Source organism: Narcine bancroftii, chromosome 8 (genome assembly GCF_036971445.1).
Source record: "Narcine bancroftii isolate sNarBan1 chromosome 8, sNarBan1.hap1, whole genome shotgun sequence".
Classification (NCBI taxonomy): Eukaryota; Metazoa; Chordata; class Chondrichthyes; order Torpediniformes; family Narcinidae; genus Narcine; species Narcine bancroftii.
In genome coordinates this window covers 17,351,150-17,366,337 of record NC_091476.1, presented here as the reverse complement: position 1 = coordinate 17,366,337, position 15,188 = coordinate 17,351,150, and the positions used below count along the sequence as shown (strand labels likewise).

At 38.0% G+C, this 15,188-nt stretch overlaps 1 protein-coding gene across 3 annotated transcripts in view; it reads right to left on the bottom strand.

Annotated features, from left to right (window-relative positions):
- The window catches only part of yipf6 (Yip1 domain family, member 6), a 31,248-nt gene that overhangs the window by 11,331 nt on the left and 4,729 nt on the right, over positions 1-15,188 (bottom strand). The window contains exons 3-7 of one of the 3 annotated variants that reach the window (XM_069893032.1): positions 13,237-13,365; positions 9,269-9,347; positions 7,746-7,788; positions 5,760-5,885; positions 1,759-1,934 (exon numbers count right to left, since the gene is read on the bottom strand). In XM_069893032.1, coding sequence (XP_069749133.1) covers positions 1,759-1,934; positions 5,760-5,885; positions 7,746-7,788; positions 9,269-9,347; positions 13,237-13,365 — 553 coding nt within the window. The remainder of the gene's footprint in view (positions 1-1,758; positions 1,935-5,759; positions 5,886-7,745; positions 7,789-9,268; positions 9,348-13,236; positions 13,366-15,188) is intronic. The other 2 variants (XM_069893033.1, XM_069893034.1) reach the window with 2 other exon arrangements.

The window sequence follows — 15,188 nt, the reverse complement described above, 5'->3', positions numbered from 1 at the left end:
AGTGTCTGATCCTCCAGAGAAAATTTGTCCAACTTATAGCTCATAACCTCTAATCTAGGCAGCACTCTGAAAAATCTTTTCTGTACCTCCACACCTTTCCAAATCTCCTCAAAGCCTCAACATCTTTCCTATAATGGGGTGACCAGAACTTAACACAATATTCCATGTGTAGCTGTATAAAACTTTGGTTAGGCTGCATACGACTTCCATTCTCATACTCAATGCCCTGCCAACGAAAGCCAAGTATTCCATATGCCTTATTTACCATTCTTTCTACTTGTATGGCCATACCCTTAAACCACCATGCTCTCTCTGCACAACTATCCCACCCAACTACAAAGAGAACTTTTAATTTTCCTTATCCTCTCTACTTCACGTATGGCATTGCCGCAGAAAAATATAGATACAATTTGTTCTCAAGATTAAATCTTCCGTCCCCCTTCCCATTCACAAGAATCTCAAGAAATGTAATACTATCTGAATAACTTTTTTTTACAATATAGAAGGTAGGAGAATTTGTTGGGTCGAATGTGACTCCAAGAGAACACTTCTGGAAATAGACTCAGAACCTAGAAACCCCATCACTCCCTTTTGTAGATATAACTTGACTTTAATGTCAAGTTCAAATGATTGGATGCTATGAAGCACTAGTAGAATAAAGATTGCACCAATACTGAGGCAATTGATTTCCAAGTGAGCTGGCATGTAGTTAATTTTTTTTTTTTTAAAAACCAATATATTCACCAAAACAAAAGATAGCAACAACAGTTTAAGATCAAGTATGACAAGAGTATACTAAGCATTAAAATAAAAGTATGATCAAAGAAAGATATTAAAGCAATTCAGTGAAATGGTGGACAAGGCAAAGCAGGGTTAAATATTGAATATATTTTGTCTTAAGCTCTGCATAGAGATTGCAAAGTAATGAATGGACTCATTTTACTGAATTTTTTTTAAAAATCTGCATAATGAGGTAATCAATTACATACTCAAGCATTCAAGAGTGAGCAATGGCCAGAATACCACAAGAACACACTTAGCAAGCTGCTAAGAACGCAGAAATCCAAGGATTCACAGCAAATCTCATTTCCCAAATGAGAGGACCCAGCTTCTGCCTCACTGTCAATTTACAAGAATCCGAGATAAACTTAATTTGAGCAATTGCAAAATTGCCCTGGAATTTAATTTTTTGGAAGAACAGTTTAATTATTTCACTCCCAAATCAACTTAAAGTCCAAATGTCAAATATGCAATGTTTATTTTCCACGTTTTTTAAATTGAATGTTTTCTGGAATGTTCTGATAATTCATCCAGACAACTATTTCATTATAATCTGCTTTCCTCCTCAGCTCGTTAAACTGGGATTTAAATTATGATAAATTTTTATTCATTAATTTTAATTTCTAACATCTGTTCCAAGAATTCTGAACATCAAATGCCTAAATTCGAACCTGAATAAATGTATAAAGAAAGCAAGTTCCAAGACAATAAATTTTGTGAGTAACTCTTTTCCTCTTCAGTGAACTCATCTTTTTTTTTGCCCAGTGTTAACTGCTGAGAATTTTGGCAAGGCGAGGCGGAAAAATGGGAAATCAGATTGTATCCTACTTCTTTGGTGCAGCCAATAACAACATGCACAGCCCACAGAAAATGGGTTCAGATCAGATTTCCCACTTTGATGTTGATTTACTGATGCTGAGTATGTCTGTTAATTTTCTACAATGTCCAGTTACTTGAAGGAGGCAGTTAATTACTTACCAAACGTCGACCAGCCAAATGCAGCCAGCACAATTATAAAGCGAACTATTACCACTCCCATCGGGATTTCTGATGTGCTTGAATGAGGAGCCAACCGGATGAGAGAGCAGATTATCAAGGCCACAGTAAGTGGTAATATGCAGTAACCTAGCACACAAAGGCTTTGAAAGAAGGAGCTGGGAAGGCAAAAAAAATTCTTATCAGAACTGCATTCTCAATCTTCTCAGAACTTCTTTCGCATTTTTCCTTTCAGCCACTGCCCAGAACCTTCAGGAATCCAGAAATCTTTTTCAGCGTTCATTTAAAATGATAAAATCCATTTACAAAAAAAAAACCCTTCATGAGGCTCCATCAATAATTCATGTAAAATCAATGTTCAACTAACACGCTCCTTCCTGTTTTATATCCCATTCTGTGCCAAGTCAGCTGGTATTGGGCAAGGTTAAAAAAATGCCACAATCAATAAAGGAAATGAGAAAAGGGAATGGGCAAGAACAGTCAAGATTCCTGATCCGAATTAAAGAATCGCAGAATGCTATCCATGTTGGTTGTTTGACCCTCAGCAACACATAATTCAAATGCCTTTTCCCTTAAAGTCCTGCAAACATTCTCTTCCCCTACCTTGCCAGTTACTGACAATCCCTCTTGAAAGTCAAACAAACTGGAAGGCAAATTATTGCAAGGCCAAACAAATCCTCACTGCATAAAAAGGTTTTTCTTCACATTTGAAAAAAAAAAATCAGTGTCATTCCATCCCCCCCTTAATGTTTCCACCAATTAAATCAATTTCTCTATCAAGATTATTAATTATTTGTTAACATCTCTATCACATCTCCTCTGAACTTTTCTATTCCAAAAGGAGAATAATTCTGCTTTTCCATTTCTAAGACATCCTGAACCAGTGGAACCATTCAAGTAAACCTCTCGAGAGCCTTCACATCCAAACCTTCCCTCCCTAAAGTGCAGTGGCTGTCAAACCAAGTAATCAAGTAATGACCAAACCTCATTTTATAAAAGTTTATTACAATCTCCTCCCTTTTGGACTCTACCAAAAGGTAGAAAGCCCTGAAACTCACTTGCTCTTTTTCAAACTACCCTCCTACATTCATAAATTTTACATCTCTCAAGATCTTTATCTGCTCTAGAACTGTATCCTTTCTCATGTGATCCAAATGCACTTGGCATTTCTCTGCATTCGATTTCATCTGCTACATATGCTTTCCAAATATTATTATCCACACCGCAAGGCATTTTGTTAATCTTTTCAGATATTTCCATATACATTTCTATAAAGTGTAGAAAACTGCATTACATGCAGTGAGTAGAGCACAAGAAGTTTTTAAAAATTAATTTGCAATAATGTCTCAAAATGTGATTTGTGTCTTGCTCAAAAGGATATTTTCTGTGAGAAATAAAACCAGGGGTAAGATCCAGACAATAGGGCTGAGAATGCCTTAATACTAAATGTGGGCATAGGAAGATCAGAATAATACAAAAATTATGATGCAGTTACTCACAGTAAAGCCACACTGTGGCAGTGTACATAATGTATACCCACAGGCTCAACACATTATGAAGAGACACTGTTCAAATAAAAAGTCTTCTATTGTTATGGATTATTACTCAGGTGCAGTACAAAACCAAGTGACCAATATACATCTAGCAGAGATATTTGTACTAGGTGTGTGAGTATATATAAAATATGCATTACACATTACACATACACACGCAAGAACACACACATACAGATTACGAGCCTATGTTTCCACTGTAGTTCAAAAACATCCAATTCACTCATGAGCGTGAAAATGAACCAAATTTATAAGTATTACATAATAAAGTAGTCTCAGTGTACAAAGTCTCTTTTTGTTTAATCTTCTTCAGAAGGGGTCAGGTTTGAAACATCAACTGCAGCTTGCTTTCTATTGACGTAGCATGACCTGCTGAGTTTCTCCAGCTCTGTGTACTGCACCAGACCCCAGGATCTGAAGCTTTCAGATTTACCTACATGCAATATGAGCTCTGCCAATATTCATGGCATTAGCTCCTCTAAACTAAAAAAAACTATTTATTTTCTGCCTTTAACATAGGAAATACATGCCCCAAAGAGCATCACAGATCAGAAAAAAGTTGGGAAGAGGTGCAAGAAGAAGAGTGGCTGCAAAAAAAAATTTCAGATAGGAGGCGGAGTCTTGGGCTACCTTGGCTTCCCTAGCAGGGTGGCAAGATTGGGGAAGATGGAAAAAATGAGGAGGTCAAGTGGTACTAGAAAGTATTGGAGAAATAATGTGGAGCTGTAAAGGGGATTGAAACTCAATAAGTGTAAAACTCAACATGATGAGAAACAGTGAATGTTGGAAAAGTGGTTAAGATGCACGTTTAAATAAACTGTGGTTAGAGTTTGGTGAGATGATGGAGTAATACAATATAGATGTGGTAAAAGTTTTGTTCTTTTTTTAAAGTGATTGGAGTGTCGTAGATGCAAGAGCAAAAATGGAAATATTTTTCTGAGGGCTCAGATACCCCTATTCCAAGTAATTTAATTCCTAGTTTTTAAAATCTGATTTCCTGTACCATATACCAATTCATGTATTGAAAGAATAGGGACAAGACCTATACAATGCAATAAACCACATTTCCAAAATGCACAACAGCATCCACTTGAAATCCAGTGTCCTCTCTCTGCAAAGCACATGCTCCCTTTTGACAAAATTCAGCCACAACAAGGGAACTGCAAAAATACACAGTGGCATTGCAGCAACAAAAAAGGCTTAAACACACCATTTTTCATTAGTATTTAGCCTGCGGGGTTCACTTAACACAAGGGTGGCCACCTTTAATTTTTAATTTAGACATACAGTACGGTAAAAGGCCATTTTGGTCCACGAGTATGTACCGGGGGTGTAGGTTAATTGGGCAGCATGGACCCATGGGCCAAAATGGCCCGTTTCCGTGCTATATGTCTAAAATAAAAATTAAAAGTTTGTCCATCCTTTATTTAACAGTATTCAAATTAAAGAGATAGAAACAGATATACAAGTGTAATTTAACAAAGATTGCAATTCACTAGTACAAATAACTAATGGGTATACAGCTAGTTAAAAGCCTGTATAAATGATCTGTAGCAGTAATCTGGAAATTGTAGCAGATAAAAGTTGCTGTGTAATGTGTACCTACATAATAATGGAACAAATTAATTGCATGCTGTCTGACTATGGACTCAAGTTGGAAAAAAAAGCAAGTCTGCAGACACCGTGGTTGAAGTAATGCTAGAGAACTCAGCAGCTCAAAGAGTTTCCTTTATATAGCAAAGGTAAAGATACGTAGCCAACATTTTGGGCTTGAGCCCTTCATCAAGGTGTGGACAAAATGTGGACAGGTGCCCGAACAAAATGATGGGAGTGGGGGAGGTTGGGGGGAGAGAAGAGAGGGGCAGTGGGAGGAGCACAGTCCCACAGGCAGGAGGAGAGGGTACACCAGCAAACAAGGGGAGGGAGGTATGGCGAGGAAAGGGTTTGGAGAGCTGGAGGAAAGAAGAGGGAGGGATGGAGAAGAGAGAAGAACAGGCTAGCAGAAACTGGAGAAGTTGACGTTATTGACTCATTTATGGAAGAAACAATGAGAACATCCTAATAAACCTTTGCAAATCAATGCTATAGAAACAATCAAAATTGACCTTGTAAAATAGGAAAATAAATAATTGAAACAGCATCATTCCAATCTAATATTTACACACAATACCTGCTGTAAGTAAGCAACCAGTCTGATTTAATACTGTACCAAACATACTAAGAATATCATCTGTACTGGTAGTAATAGGAAGGTTGAAACTTTTAAACTTCAATGTCCTAAGTCTGGGTAGGGAAAAAAACAAACAAGTCAAGCCCCCACTTCCTGAGGACACGAAGAACAACTACCTGAGAGTTGCTGGTCCCTGTGGATCTGCAGCTGAGTGACAGACTTTATAGAGGACGAAAGAAATCTGGGGGGGGAAAACTCACATTGTGCCACCAAGCAGTTTAGAGTTTAATGTAATGACGACTGCGCCAAACCACACGATGACAAACACCTCAGCAAACTGTGGACCGCTGTCATGTTTATTTTCAACGGAATTCCCTTGCAACAACCTGCAAGAAAGACAACAGGTCACTACACCCCAATTTGCAGTTACGGAAATTAGATTTTTTTTTTTTGCAAACCATGGACATGATTAAAAGCTAATTCAAACAGATGGCCTACAAATATCCTGCTGTTTTGTAAGTGTTACGAGCTCAGAGGACCCCAAAACCCACCAGCAATAGATATTCACTAAGACAAATGGTTACTTATACAAAAGTTGCCTTTAATTATCTTTAAACATGAAAATAGAATCAAAATTTAACTTATCTTAACTAACCTAACTTAATTCCTTTCTAATTCTAAGCGCACATCTGTGTAATGTGTGTAAGTTCAGAAAAGTTCTTTTGTTCACAGTCCAATCTCACTTCTCATTCCTCCAAGTTCACTGGTTGCAGCCAATTCTTATGCTGTGCATAGAATTTAACATTTATAAAGTTCACAATCCTTTGGTGCTTGAAAGGTAAATGGTTAATGCTCAGGAAGGTTCTTGTTGGTTTTCAGAGAGAGATTTGTTGTACATTTACTTCTATCAGCCACTTCAGTATCTTGCTGACGAAACTTGCCCCTTCAGGGTTCCCCAGATTATAACCTCTTTCTTTCAGGTCACGACAGAGTTATTTTTTATTTCTCTTATTCCAAGTGAAACATTAGACAGCCAGTCCTCTCTTCTTGCATGAGCCATAAGAGCTTTGACCAGGCCATCTTCCAAACGGGCTTGTCCTGTTTCAGTCCCAGCTCTTCTGCTGGCTGTAACACTGCACAAGTGATCTCTGTGTGTGTCTCGCTCACACACAGAGAGAAAAGCCTGTTTCACTCTCTCTGCTTGCAAAACCACAAGGCCCTCTTACAACAGCTCCGGACAGAAGTGGCTCCAACAAACTCTCATCTGTTGCCTTTTGTAAACAACAATCCATTGACCACTCTTCAAAGCTCTTGCAAAAGATGTGGAGCTGATATGTCTAGCATTAGCAGAGCTCCAGTATTTCAAATAAGATCTGTTTTAAAGTGTTTGTATGTAACCTACTCCAACAAACCTTTCCCCAATTTATCTCCCTAAAACATATCTATATACTCTGTCATATAAGCAATTGAAAGAATTGATAGGAAGGGCTGAGAAAATGGGGTTAACAACCTCAGAAATTAAAAGTGGAAGGGGTATATACCCCTAGAAGAGTCCTGTGGCTGAAGAAATAAATAGGACATGTAATGGTACAGTACATGCAAGGCAAAAACTAATCAAAACCAAAAGATACACAAATGTAGAACATGAATACTTGACACATAGCAGCAAAGCCGAAAGGTGCAGCTGTATAGACTCTAAACAAGAGAGCTGTAGGGAGGGCAGAAAACAGCCGATCAGTCTTGGCCTTCAGTGATTCGCATCTTACATTAATAATCCAGAGGAGCACGCAAAATGTAAGAAATCCAAATTTACCAATATAAGGAGGGATAGGTCAGAATGTTGCAATGAGGATATCTGGACTTTGCAACAAGATACAAACAGGTTCAGGGTTGAGTGGGAGGTTCTCATGTTACAAGGTAAAAGGGTAGACAGTTAAAAACTATGGTGCACAGAAATGGATTGTGGAAGAAGGCGCATCTCCAGAATTCTCAAGCACACAAGATTGTTGAGGCTAGATTTATTTTTTTTTTTTTTTTTTAAAAAAAAAGAGGAATTGGACAATTTTTTTTGAAAGATCAAGAAATTGGGGGCTTTGGAAAATTGTCACAAAACGGGTGACAAGAACTGATATGATGGGGAAGGTTTGAAGGGCCAAATGGCCTATTCTGTTCCCATTGTCTTATGTTCTATTATAACAAGGTTTAGAATCAATAAATATTCTGACTTGTGCAAGGACATTACTTACATTGCTAACAAAACACATAGTACGAGAGGTCCCCATAAATCCCCTGTAATAAAGAAACAGAGGAATTATTCACAATCATGTACAAACCAGATTTTCTATATTAAAAAACATCACTCCATCATTTTAGATATACAGTATAAGTCCAAAAATCCAGACTGCTCGGGGATTGGCTTGGTCAGTACTTTTAAAATTAAAATTTAAGGAGAATAAAGAGATAAATAAGTACATTTTGATAGTTTATTCATTAGCAAATACAGCATGCTTCATTTATCAAAGTGAACAGATTTAAAGAAAAATAAACACTTAAAATGTAAATCACATTTTTTCCACTACAAAGAGTGCAATGTTTGAAATTATGTTTAAAATTTAATATTGTAAAAGAAAAATACAGTATACAAATGAATAACTTTGTGATTACTTGTATTTAAGCACGGTTACCCACCCACCCATGTTTGAGAGTCCAGACTCTCAGGTGGTCCAGATATTTTGGGACTGTCTCTGCAAATACCTCACCCAGTTTGCAGAAGAGATTCCAGACTCTGTCACTCGATTGAAAGGAGTCAATTTAACATAAGGCGGTTAGAACCCAGCCTCCTTAATTATTTTGAAAAATCAAACTGACCATGAAAACCATAGGTCAAAGGTTCAAGATGGGGGGGGGAGGGAAATTTAACATGAACCTAAGAGTCATTTTCCCCCAAAAAGAGGGTGGAGGGTGGATGGAATAGGCTGTCAGAGGCTGAGGCAGCAAAATTGCAATGTTTAAGAAAATAATTGGACAGAGTCATTAGAGCAGGGGTTTTCAAACTGTCCCCCTAAACTCACATTCCACCTCAAGAAGTAGTCCCTATGCCACAAGTGCGCTGTGATTAGTAAGGGAATGTGAGTGGTAAGGGAAGGTTGAGAATCACTGCTCTAGGCCCAACGGTTACTGAAATATTTTACTTCAGAAAAATTGTCATTAGCCCATTTCCTTTGGAGTTATGAATCCATGCTCATAACGAGTCAATTAGGTACAATTAAAACAGTGTTTACAAACTTTTTCTTTCCACTTACATATAACCTTAAACAATCCCTTACTAATCACAGAGCACCTATGGCATAGGGATTGTTTAAGGTAGTATGCGAGTCTTATGGGTCAAAAGCAGGGAGGTTAGCGTGGACAAGAGAGGCCAAAGGATCCGTTTCCACGCCATATGACTAAATCACACCATTTCAGATATCAAATAGTTCCAAATTTTAAACCAGGTAATTTTTACTTTATCTAGCTGATTGTCCTGGAACCACATATACTAATGGATTATAGTACCAGAAATTCACAGAAGATGAGCCCTATATTCACTACGAGACCAAATTCTAAAAGGTCTCCTGTTAACCCATTCCTATCAACTAGCTCACACAATATAGTTTGCCATCAACCTTTGAGATACAAAAGTACCAAATTAACCAACAATACAAACATTTCCCCACAAAGATATGTTCCATGACAATTTGTTCAAGAGGTTCTGTTCAATTGTACTCACAGTCTCGAAGGAGAGTGCTGCTCTTTCTTGGGTACATAACGTGAACAAACTTCTTCCCAACAGCCTTCAGGTCTCGCATCTGAGAAACAAGGGAAAAGTAGATTTATAACAAAGAATATTTGAAATCGTACTAATGCATTTAGGTCAGACATGTTATGACTGAGAAAAGTACTTTTATTATGTAACTGTTTATATTTAAATTAAAAAAACAATCTGGAAGAATTAAAATTAGTAGAATCATAGAGATTTATGATTCAGAAGGCAGCCAAGTAGCCCATCGTGCCCCTTAAAAGCCTAGAATGAACATTGCCTTAACCTATTTTGCCACTATTGATCTAAAGCCTCACAGGTTTATGGCTCGTCAACTGCTCATTCAGGTTCATTTTGAAATGTAGTAATGTGTTCTGCCACCACTAATCTTTTGGGCAATGAGTTCAAAGACCTTCACCATTGACAAAGTCAAGTACATTTTTCTCAACTCCCTTTTATCCTTCCACCAATTAACTTAAATCTATGTCCCACTATTGATCTAAAGCCTCACAGGTTTATGGCTCGTCAACTGCTCATTCAGGTTCATTTTGAAATGTAGTAACGTGTTCTGCCACCACTAATCTTTTGGGCAATGAGTTCCAAGACCTTCACCATTGACAAAGTCAAGTATATTTTTCTCAACTCCCTTTTATCCTTCCACCAATTAACTTAAATCTATGTCCCAGTGTTACCGACTTCTCTGCTAAAGAAAAGCCTGCCTTAGCCTTTAGTGCAATTCCAATATTACTAAATATCATTACAACTTATAAGATTGTTCAATATTTTTGTACCAGACATTTTTTTTCTTTTTTTTTTAAATGGGTAAACAAGTCTTGCAATGATTTTCATTATTTTCTATCTCAGAGCTTCATTAAAATCTAGAGCCAATGAACGGTTTAGGAAGTAATATTACACCATCACAAACAAACTAGCTAAAATATATTAAATGAGCTGTTCCCACTATTCCATCTGTTTTTGTTGAAGAAGGATGTTTAACAATCACCTACTCTACAAGAGGTGCTGACAAAATTTAGCTTCATGGTTTCTCTTGGTCAAATCTCATTGAACAACTAATTTTCTTATCCATGCTGACTTCCAAGTTACTTTATTTCAATTCCCCCATCAACCCCCCATATATATATTTGATTTTAAATGACTCAGCTTCCACAATGGCGGATTAACCATTATGATGAGTAGGCTGAAGCGTAGGGGTCTGGAAAGTAAAGGGGCCCGTCACAGGCCGGAGCAGTGCTGCCAGAGCAGAATTCTTAACATGGGGCACAGCAAGAGAAATATCAGTGTTTTTACCCACTATGCAAAATGCGTTGCAGAAACTGTTCCATCTCACCCGCCTTAAAAATACACAAACTGAAACTAAACCACATGATTTCTCATATGAAATCATCACACGCAGTGCCCGCCCAATCATCCCCACTCCCTATCTTCCACCAAAGCTCAATTTCAGAAACATCACTCTCTTGGACCCACCTTCAGGCTAATCATCACCACGTGTCCCATTCTCCCCATTTGGATTCTGCAATGAAAACTGTCAATAATGCTCCATCACACCTGCACGTTGGGCATCCTGAGGGGGAGGGGAGACCGGGCTTCTTTTGCAAAGTTAAAACACGGAAATGCTGGAGGAACTCAGCAGGACTCGCAGCATCTACAGGAGGGTAAAGACTCTTAACTATCACTATATTTCTGTGGGGCTGAAGTTTACTTTTTTTTATATAAAAAAAGATACTCCCTTCTCCAGTGTCATTTTGTATCAACTTTTTTTTTAAGAACTGATTTTATTTATCCTTCTGTAACTAACATACTTTTCAAATTATTCAGGATTAGCAGATGGCTTCTGTAAGGCAAAGTTTTGTTTGACTTTAATTAAGCTTGGACATTTTGACATTAGCAGGTAAGGCTATCACAATTTATTCACTTTATTATGAAGCGAGAAGTGGTGCTTCAGGCTGTCTTGCGGGACCCTGCATTCGAGACAGCAGCTGTTGATGTATCACCTCAAGCTGACCGACACGGCACCATGGGCGCTGGAGGCTTACCAGCGCTTGGCAGTGAGAAGCAGCAGATGATGGGATGGAACCTGTTGCCCTTTCAGGGTAGTGGAGGCAGGTAGTCCCAGGGCTGGGGACCGAACACTAATACCCTCGTGATCCCCGATCACCATCCGCTCCCAGTCCCCCTCTGTCACCCGGTCGGTTTCCCCCAGTCCCGTTGACTCACTGACTCAGTCATCTCTGGTAAGCCTCCAGTCTCCAAAGTGCCATATCAGTCAGCATGACGTGATAGAGCGACAGTCACTGTACCGAATGCAGGGTCCCACATGACAGCCCAAAGTGCCACTCCTCGCTTCATAGTACCGCCAAGAAGCAATTTTAATCAATGCTTAATATTTATTGCACGAAAACCAACAATATTATAATAAATTACATGCCATATCTGTCGCCAAACTGCAGATGCCAAATATTCAAGGGAATACTAAAGTCTTTTTTTTTGCTAAAATGTCCAGCGTCCAACTGTGGGCACCAAAATGGCCGATTAGGCAACTAAGCACCAACTGGTGAATTCCCAGCACATAAATTTAGAATTTGTGAGGGCATCTCGGCAAAAGGAACAATTTCACTTTATTCTATTCAACAAAGGGTGGGGGTCATGGGACAGGGAGCAAAGTCGAGAGAGGGGGGAAGTGACTTACTAAAGCTCAGTCTAGGTGCCCGGGTGGTAGTTAATCTGCCACTGAGCTTCTAATAACAACAGGATTGAAATGGAATTAATACCAGTGGAACTCTTAGCATTACTAAATCAATCTCAAGAGCACTTAATTAATTTCCAAGCCAGCGATGTGTAACTCTATTTCTATATATAGCTTAAATATTATTGTATAAGAATATCACACAATGTATTACTGTTTTTTTCTCTCCAGAGTACATTACAACCTGTTGAAATACCTGCTTGCCTCATCCTCTACACAATTAGAAGACAACTTTAAATTTTCTCCCTCTTACTGATCAGAAAAACCTGCAAAAATATTTGATTTTACATTTATCTCCTCACTCCCTCTCAAAGCAATCAGACACTGTCTACTTCATTATCAAGCACTCAAGATTCTTTCAAGTGATGGACATTAAATACACATTTTAACCAGTTAATTTTATGACATGTCAATAAAAATCATACCTTATTATTCAAGTTAACCAAGATTAGAGGTAGAATGTGTTGTGCAGAAAAATAAATGAAAATAGGCAATATAAATCATTGAGATATTCTAGAATCAGTCCTGTCATGCATTTGAACAATTATTTTGATAATTGAATTAGATTAGAATTTGAATTGAATTTGATTAGAAAAACAATAAAAGACTTCCTGGAAGACTCAAGTGACAAAATGCATTATTGCAGCCAGTATTTATAACTTCAGACTATACTGCAATAAAGTACTGGAAAAATAAAATGGGCAAATTTTGTACTGGAAAAATCAGGATACATCACCTGCAAAAAATCTTTGCACCTTTTAAGAGTCATTCAGACCTTCTGAATCAATCACAATGACAGCTACACTGTAGGTGATAAAAGCTTGTGCAGAAAACATTCCTTCAATTATTTAGTTGACAAAAACAATAGAGAGGATCCCAGTTTCTAGTGTTGGCCCATGCTGAATTAGCTGATCACAATGAAAATACCAATTACAACTCTACCTCTGGGATTAAAAAAAAAATCAGCCAGCTTCCTCGAACTATTTTCCAATAATGCCTGCTGGAACTGTTTCAATGTGAATACTGGGCATAATTGGAATATTTTCCACAGATAAATAATGGGTGATATTAAAAAATTACAGAAAATATTTAGCATTCAGAGCAGCAACATCAAGGCATGAGATTCCATCATCAGTAAAAGACAGTTTGGGAGAAATACAATAATACTTACAATTGTGTCCTTGACAGGTTCATCCAGAGTGGAGTAGTCATCCTCCTGAGAATGGGTATCGACAGGAACTGTGATTTGTCCCTCCACTGGGACATCATTGGATATTGACACATCAGCCAAATCTGAAAACTAATGCCAGAATGAGATCATCTGCATATTTTTAAACTTAGAAAATACTAAACAATTTTACTAAGTCATCTTCCTCCCCAAATCTAACTATGAACAGTTCAGCTACTTCCTTGGTTAATACATTTCTGAATAATTATTCCAAGATTTTTTAAAAATCTCATTTACAGAGTGAGGCTTCAAAATCCTGCAATTCATTTACAAATACAATCTACAATGAGAGTTTTGTTTTACTTTAAATAATTGCATTTTTTAAAGAATTTTGAGGAGCAGGGCCCACTACCCAATAAATTCTACAGAAACAAAAAAGCATCACAACAAGGCAGTGTCATTACAAAAGATTCAATTGTTTCACACAGAGCTTCAGTTACCCTGCAATATGGTACAATATTACAAAATTTAATTGGAACAACTCAAAAGCACGAGTACATTCTTTAGATCTATGGGACATTCCAATGGTTTGGTGCCACAAGAAACATGAACATGCAGGATCATCTCCGTTTAATGCTGAGCTAAGTCAGGGGTTTGTAGAAAAGTAAAATTTCGGCGATGGAGTAGTGGCCGGACGGTGAACTCCAGCCCTCTCCAGAAAAGTCGGGAAAAACAAGAGAAAACACAAAGGCACAGAAATAAAAGTTACAAAAAAGTGAGTATAAAGGTGGAAAGAAGATGGCGACAAAAAAAGAAAAGTCGAAAGCAACGGTAAGAAGAGAGGAAGAGAAGACAAAGGAGGGAAAAGGTGAAGGCCTTACCTGTCCGAAGAGGCCCGCTGCGGAGAGAGAAACCCGCTCCCTCAGGTCGGTAAATAATGGACTACAAAAATGGCTCGCAGAGCCGAACAAAAGTGCGCAACCGCGCATGCGCGAAGTTTCGCGCATGCGCGATGCGAATGAAAAAAAACACACCGACGGGAGGGGGGACCAGCTGGGGAGTCGATCTCCACAGCCGGCAACGACAGCTGCAGAACACCTGCAGCAAGAAGAGACCACAGAAGACAATAGAAACAAGATAGAAGAGGAGGAAAGGGCACCAAAGAAACAACAGATGGTCAACCCAGAGGAAGAAGAAGAGGAAGAGTATGGTGAAATAGAAGAAGAAAAGAGAGGCAAGGTAAAGGATATACTTGCTCTTATTAGAGGATACATGGAATCATTTAAAGAATGGCAAACACAGGAATTTAAGGATTTAAGAAAAAGAATAAACAACACAGAGGAGAAAATAATTAAAATGGAGATGACCTTAACAGAAATGGGAAAAAAAATGGACAAGATGGAAGAGCGGGCAGTAGCAGCAGAAATGGAGGTAGAAGACTTAAAAAAGAAATTGGAGAAATCTAATAAAAAAACTAAAGAGACACAAGAACTACTAGCTCAAAAAATAGATACAATGGAAAACCATAACAGAAGAAATAACATAAAGATAGTGGGCCTTAAGGAAGATGAAGAAGGCAAGAATATGAGGGAGTTTATAAAAGAGTGGATCCCTAAGACCCTAGGATGTCCAGAACTACAGCATGAAATGGAAATAGAAAGGGCACATAGAGTATTGGCCTCTAAACCACAACCACAACAAAAACCAAGATCTATTGTAGTAAAATTCCTAAGATATACTACAAGAGAAAAGGTACTGGAGAAGACAATGGAAAAAGTAAGAGAGGGCAACAAACCACTGGAGTATAAAGGGCAAAAAATCTTCATTTATCCAGATATAAGTTTTGAACTCCTAAAGAAGAGAAAAGAGTTCAATACAGCAAAGGCGATTTTATGGAAGAAAGGGTATAAATTTATACTAAAGCATCCAGCGGTATTGAAAATATTTATTCCAGG